At 37.0% G+C, this 6,803-nt stretch overlaps 1 protein-coding gene across 2 annotated transcripts; it reads right to left on the reverse strand.

Annotated features, from left to right (window-relative positions):
- Positions 1 to 339: 339 nt before the first annotated feature.
- On the reverse strand, positions 340 to 3,700 carry LOC133314663 (uncharacterized). 2 transcript variants are annotated; one of them, XM_061516175.1, is made up of 4 exons: positions 3,527 to 3,700; positions 3,375 to 3,415; positions 1,497 to 1,565; positions 340 to 1,172 (listed from the first exon to the last, which is right to left on the reverse strand). In XM_061516175.1, the coding sequence occupies exon 4, from the start codon at positions 1,072 to 1,074 to the stop codon at positions 610 to 612; it is 465 nt and encodes a 154-aa protein (XP_061372159.1). In that variant the 5' UTR covers positions 1,075 to 1,172; positions 1,497 to 1,565; positions 3,375 to 3,415; positions 3,527 to 3,700; the 3' UTR covers positions 340 to 609. The 2 variants fall into 2 exon arrangements, with proteins under 2 accessions (XP_061372159.1, XP_061372158.1); XM_061516174.1 differs by having other exon boundaries at positions 3,375 to 3,418.
- Positions 3,701 to 6,803: the final 3,103 nt, after the last annotated feature.

Genomic DNA, 6,803 nt, shown 5'->3' on the forward strand with positions numbered 1-6,803 from the left:
TAGTTTTACGATGCTTGAATTTTTGCATTGATAGTGAGATCTGAATAACATTAATTTAACATTTTCGGTAATAATCAGATTTAGGTTCTTGTCAGTTGTCACTCTCGAATTCAATGACGAGTTAGTGGGTGAAAGTACAATTTGAGGATTGTTCTTTTCATTTTGAGAAGACTCGGTTTTACATGAAATGTGCAGTGTAGACTTCAACATGATTAATTGGGCATAAGAAATTCATTTGAGTGGGTAAATCTCGCATGCTTGTTCAGCCAAACATGCAATGCAATCTCTACATACTGCACAATTAGCAAAGAACATGCTCGACTTCTATCATGTATGTGAGTAACTTCCCACTTTCTAAAAAATATGGAGATAATTTATCAGTAACATCAATCGTTGTTTGCGCCAGTAAACAGGCCCCTAAGAGACTTTGTTTTCTCATCAAATGAAGTTCACAATGGAATTAGCAAAACTAATAGACCACAAACCCAAAAAAGCAATAATAAAAAGAGTATCAAACTATTACTTACTCTATAACTTCAATCAAAACAAACTTTCAAATAACTTTCAACTAGGACTGAACAGGGACAAAAGAACAGGAGTAACATTTTGTCACTCCAATACAACAATGGCACCCAAGTCTTTAAGCTTGTCAATGATGGGATCAGCCTCCTCCTTGGTGAGTCCCTTCTTCAAAATACAGGGAACCTTCTCCACCAAGTCCTTAGCTTCCTTCAACCCCAAATCTGTAAACGCCCTCACCTCCTTGATGATCTTGATCTTGGCGGCAGCATCATACTTCTCCAGCTTTATATCAAATGCTGTCTTCTTCTCCTCCACTGCCTCAGACCCAGTTGGGGTAGAGGCTGGGCCACATGGGCCGAGCTCGGCAACAGGGGCCCCATAGCGGTTGAGACCCATCTTGAGCCTCCAGAGGATGGTAAAGTCATGCCTTTCAAGCTTGTCGAGGTGGAGGAGCTCATCAGCTATGCGTTCAAGCTTCTGGGTGTGAGCCTCTGTGGAGAGAGAGCGAGTGTGGTTGAGAAGCCTTATGAGGGACCTCAAGCTGTGGGACATTTTTCTAGAATGGGAGCTTCACCACACCAAGGTTTCAGTTTCAGTTTCAGATCGGAACCAACAAACAATGAACAAAGTTGGAGAGTGTGGCAGTGACCCTGTGAGTTTAAACAAACATGGGTAAAAATCAATCTATATAACCTCCTCAAACGAGTTGTGCAATACCTCTTACAATGTTAATTTTGAATATAACTATTACAACATTTCTAAGTCCAATAACAAAAATAACTACTATAGCATTTCCGGTACCTAGACATTAAAGGAAGAGTTTCAAAAACAACTTCATCATCCACATTCACAGTCTTATTTGCAGACTCCATAATTATTCATATGTATTAAAACAAACAAAAATCAGAACAAGAAAACAAATAAATTTAATTTAGAATATAAAAAAATTCTCTTAGCAAAATTTTTCTAACAACCTGTAGGGGAAGTTCAAGCTTTGATCTCAAGGTAGCATGATTCTTTCTTTCCTCACCTTCCTCCAAAAGCTATAAAAAGAACAAATAAATGATATTATTATTAGGTTATGAATAAACACAGTAACACAAACTAGTAATATAAGAGAGCACAAACCTATGACTCAATAGAAACCAGCTAACATAGATCGTATGCTTTCCTAACAGGAGATGTATATGACTATTAAGTTACTGAGATTTTAGCTTACTAAATAAAGATAGAGATAATTTGAAAAATTAGTGTTCAGACTTAGTATTTACAGAAACTTCAAAAGAAATTAAGAATCATTGATCGGATCCTAGCTAATAACTATGCATGAGAACATTATTCAATTGGTTGTGACTGGAAAATCAATATTATTCTTTTCTTTATGTAATTTCAAGTTAATATTATATTTGAACATATATAGAACTAGGGGCAGAACTAGACTAGTTTAAAATGATAACTTAGGGCCATTTTTAAGCAAGAAATTTTAAACCCAAAGAAAAAGAAAAAAAGTCATAAAAAAGTCTTTGATCCATAAGTTAACACAGCACTGCCCTGTATAGAACATAAGATCTTCCTTTTTATTGTTGGAATTCAAATTTGGAAGTTCAAAACCAAATGACACAAAAACACAAGCGCTTTAATTTCTAGCAATAAGGACGCTTTAATTCATCACATAGTAGTTAATTGCGCCGCAATAGCACCGCGAGCCGCGCCGTATGAGCATTGCGGTGCCTCACCGCAAGAAAGTGTGCTGCGCCGCACCGGAACGCAAGAGCGGCCATTGCGATCGTATTTGCAGCCATATTGCTGTCATAAGACAAAATGTCAATTTTGTCCTAAATTTAAATGTATAACAGAAATTTTTTTAAGGGTTTTTAGTCTATCCACGTCTCTCTCTGTCACTTCTGCTATCTCTGCCTTTAAAAAATATTTCTTTTTGTCATTATTTCTGTCATATATCTATTCTGCTATTTCTGCAACCCGTTATAACGCTATAGCGTTTTTCGGGATTGGCCGTGACATGCCGCAATCCGCATTTGATAACTATGATTCATCATGGAGAGGTGAAAAAAAGAGCACAAAAAGGAGCACCGGTATGCAAAATACAATTCTACAAAGACTGGAGAGTTCCCTTATATCATTTACTAGAGTCAACTCCTTACTAGTATGGCCTAACAGATTCAAGTTGAGAATCCCATTTTACGAGACATTTATATCCATATAATTTTCATTATTTATAAATTCAAACTTAGATCGTCGTCACCTACCCATGTTAAGAAGAAAAATAGACACAGCAACAAAATAGAAACATGTTCCAGAATCTTTGCAACTGTCAGGGGAAATGGGATGCTCTCAAACAAACCAGCACCTGACTAAGTCACGGAATGCCGGTGCCAGTCCACGGCAATGCAATTGTCCCTCTTTTTATATCAATTTTCACATAAAAGTATAGCCAAACCAAATTGCCTTTGCAGTCTGTAGGTGCCACACACAAACGCATTTCATTTCAGGAATCATTACCTCACCACAGTTGTATTTTTAAATTATTTCCCCCTTTCCAATCACCAGTAATACAGTAGTTACAATCCTTTTATTTTAACTCTGCTCTATTACCATAAAGTAATAGCTAATTAGGCAAAACAAGAAGGATTTGAAACGCACAAGAGCAGCAAGAAAATAGGAATAAAGCAATAACCAAGCCAAATTTGTTATCATATTGAAATCACAGATCCCACATGCATCAATTAGCAACACATTACAATTATGGACCAAGTTTCCAGCGTAATTGAACTCAATGGCAATATCAAAACTCTAAAGTGAAGAAAAACTGCAGAATTCTAGTAGGAACTTACTAGGATATGTGGTTGTGATCATAGCCATTCAACGTTATCAACTACTGGAGAAGAAAAATAGATAAAGCAATTAATTTTCAGCTTGAAACTCAACTCAAAGAGCAACATCTCAAAGTGAGAAACATCAAAGGACAATCCCAAACCCGCAGTACCTGTGATTCTGTGACAGAGAATCACTAATCTGCTTTTCAAGTCAAAAACCCGTTTCCTCCAAACCCAAATTCGATGTGATAGAGGGTCTGGTGGTTTACGGCGAAGGTTGCTCCGATGAACGGTGGCGGAATGTATGGAATTAAGATGAAAAGAGCATATTAGAAAATGTGTGAGAAATGGGAACAGGGTAATGTCTTAGTCGGATGTGGGCTGACCCGTGGGTATATCTTACCCTAACTCACTCAATTAGTGGGTTTTTGAGTCAGGGCCCACAGTTATATTGTTCTTTGGGCTATTTAAATATAGGGCCCAATTACATGGGTTGTGGGGCTGTTTCATAACCTCTTGGCCCTGTTCAAGTAGTAATGTCATATGGGTTCAGAAGATTTAAGCGTTGTTCTTATTCTTATATTAAAAAAATTATATTTATCTCATTCAACATTAGATAAATTAAATTTTTACATACTCATAATAAAGGTGAATCTCATTTCTATTTTTTTACTTTTCAATTATTTGTGGGTCCTTCTTATAATTTTGTTTATTAACGTAAGATAATTTATCTCCAATAACATAAGAAAAATATTTTTCATTAAAAAAATATGAAAAATCATTTTTAACAAGCCATATCCTTTAGGGGGCGTTTGGTTGAGGGAAATTTTTTGAAATAGTAGGGAAATGAGATAGATAGAGAAATGATTGGAAAGATAGATAAAGTGAGATAGGTAGAAAAATGTAAAAAAAAGTTGTTTGGTGGGGAAAAACTTTACTGGAAAATTAGGTACCTTTTTAGGAAATGTATGTTTGGTTGGAGGTAAATATAGATGGGAAAACAATGTTCATTTACAAAAATAACCCTCATTTGATATCTTTTATTTAAATAGGACGATACCCCACAGCTGTCAAACCCCAACGTCCTCAATACCCCTCAGATGTCAAACCCCAACGTCCCCATCTCTTTCCAACGACCAAAAAAATTAAGGGGGAAAAATAAGTCGAAGTGTGGGGTTGTTCTTTGTCTAGGGTTCCGCCAGAGAACGCAAGGGGGACGTCGAGTTGCTGTTCAACACTGAGATTAAAGCATACAAGTTGATCCCTCCCAACCAGTACACTTTAGTGATCAGAACCTACCGTGGGAGCGTAACGAAAGAAAGGGGATGATAGATGAGAACCATGGCTGTATAAAAATTGGTCCACCATCGCAAGAGGTATGCTCATCGCTCTTTGATGTCATTTGTTATGGGTATCATCGCTGTTGTGGTCCATAAAATGGTGTTGAATGAATGTATAGAAGGACCGTTATCAGTGATGTTGATTATGTGTTCAACTCGTACGAAGGATTGGGTCTGAACACACATTCTATAACTTAACCGTTATAAGTGATTGGCAAGAAATATAGTTGTCAACCATGGTACTTGGTGTTTATGGAGCTAAATGAACAGGGACAGTTCCCTGCAAATAAGTTTTCCACACATTCATATTATTAAAATAACTATCTCATAAGTTATAAATACACACAAGCACGTAACACTGTAATACCATAAAAATTGGTCAGATCATAAGAAGTTAGGAATGAGTTTGTTGGATTAAACTTTTGTTATGTTGAAAATAACTTAACAAATAAATAATAATGAAACTTACATTTGTTACTGTATGTTGTTATGAACCTGTTGTTGAAATATTATTGTTGGAAAGTGTTTCTTTTAAACAGTTTTGGTTCATAGTATAGAAATATGAGTTGGTTTGTTGCTTGTAAGTTCAACTGAACTCGTGATCTGTGTCCTTCTTCTTACCGCAGTAACCATACATTTTTGTCAAAGTTGGTGGGAGGCATCTTGCTATACAGTACTGTATGAGCATTGACAGAAGAATGGGTGGAAGTGGGTCCGGCATAGGTGGAGGTGAAAGCCTAATATCCAGGCATTCAGCGTCCTCGTCCCTTTCCAGGGTGAAGATGTGCTATTGCGGAGTGCAGGCTGCGTTGCGCATGTCAAATACACAGAGGAATCCGGGCCGACAGTTTCTTCGATGTGCTAATTCCAGGACTCAGCATGATTGCCACTTTTTTGAGTGGTTTGACGAACCAAGTTGCAGTAATTGTCTCAAGTTCGAGAATGTTCTGAAACAACAAAATGTTTTGCTAATTGTAATTGTTATAACATTTGGGATCATCGTGACCACAATGTTGATCATCCGTTGACTTGTATTGTAATGGTTTAGGGTATGTGTTGTCGTATATATTTGTACTAATGTTGTGTGGATTTGTAATTTAGGGTAACCGTCGACCATGATGGCCTTGACGTACCATCTCATCTTATGGGACTGATATGTACTTTTTGTGTATTAAGAATGTAAGTATTGTATGAAATTTGTTTGTTAGCCATACGTACCATTCGAAGAATTCTGTTGCAGTTATCATGTACACAAGTGGCAGTACAGGTCTGTAAAAGGTTTGTTTCTTCTTCATATCTTGTTACAGGTGTCCCTTTGGGTTTTTTTGTTGTTTGTATAACCTTAATTCAATTCATTGCTTCATTGAGTTTCAGCACATCCCAGAGTCTCATTGAGTTTAGGTTATGATGACTTTTGGGACTTTAAGGACGCTTCACCTGGAACCAGATTTGGCCCGAATCTGCAAAAACCACTTCTTTTAAGCATACACCAGAAGTAAACGAATGTCTTCTAGTGTGTCTAATTCTCTATCATCAAACTTACAGGAATTTAATTCCCTATCTTGGTGGATCATCTGAAACGTGCTCTCAAATGGCATGTTTGAAATTAGAGAATTGAGCTGTCCAGTGATGGAGTGAACTATGTTGTAGATGCTCTTTCTACCTTCAAAGGACCATTGAAGTCTCTTTCTGTTGCTGACAACCTCCTTGGCAGGTATGTGTGTAGACAATACTGCAGAACTCTTCTGCACTTAATTCTCTCTCCATTTGTATTTGGATTGTTTTTTCTTATATAGTGAAGTAGCTGAATCTTTGGGGAAATTTTTTAGTACACCTATGGAGGTACTTAATGTTGCAGGAGTTGGATTGGTTTCATCTGGTTTCAAAGACATTCAGAAACTAATAAAGGAGGATCTTAAACTGGTGAAAAGTAATGTAAGGTCATGGTTAATACTTAAAATTCTGCTATCGCTTTTGTTTAATCTTTCTTTTACAATCGTGTGACATGTTTTCCAATTTGAACAGCAAAAACCGTGGTTCGATTGAAACTGCCATGTTTACCCGTCAAAGCTCGTCACAGGCTCCAAAACTAGTTGAAGTGAATGGC

Source organism: Gastrolobium bilobum, unplaced genomic scaffold (genome assembly GCF_033153095.1).
Source record: "Gastrolobium bilobum isolate Gb01-03AN ecotype WA unplaced genomic scaffold, APGP_CSIRO_Gbil_v1 utg11542, whole genome shotgun sequence".
In the NCBI taxonomy this organism is placed as follows: domain Eukaryota; kingdom Viridiplantae; phylum Streptophyta; class Magnoliopsida; order Fabales; family Fabaceae; genus Gastrolobium; species Gastrolobium bilobum.

What these genes read in the sequence shown, in the direction of transcription:
- LOC133314663 (XM_061516175.1), bottom strand. Translation starts at nt 1,074, where the DNA reads ATGTCCCACAGCTTGAGGTCCCTCATAAGGCTTCTCAACCACACTCGC.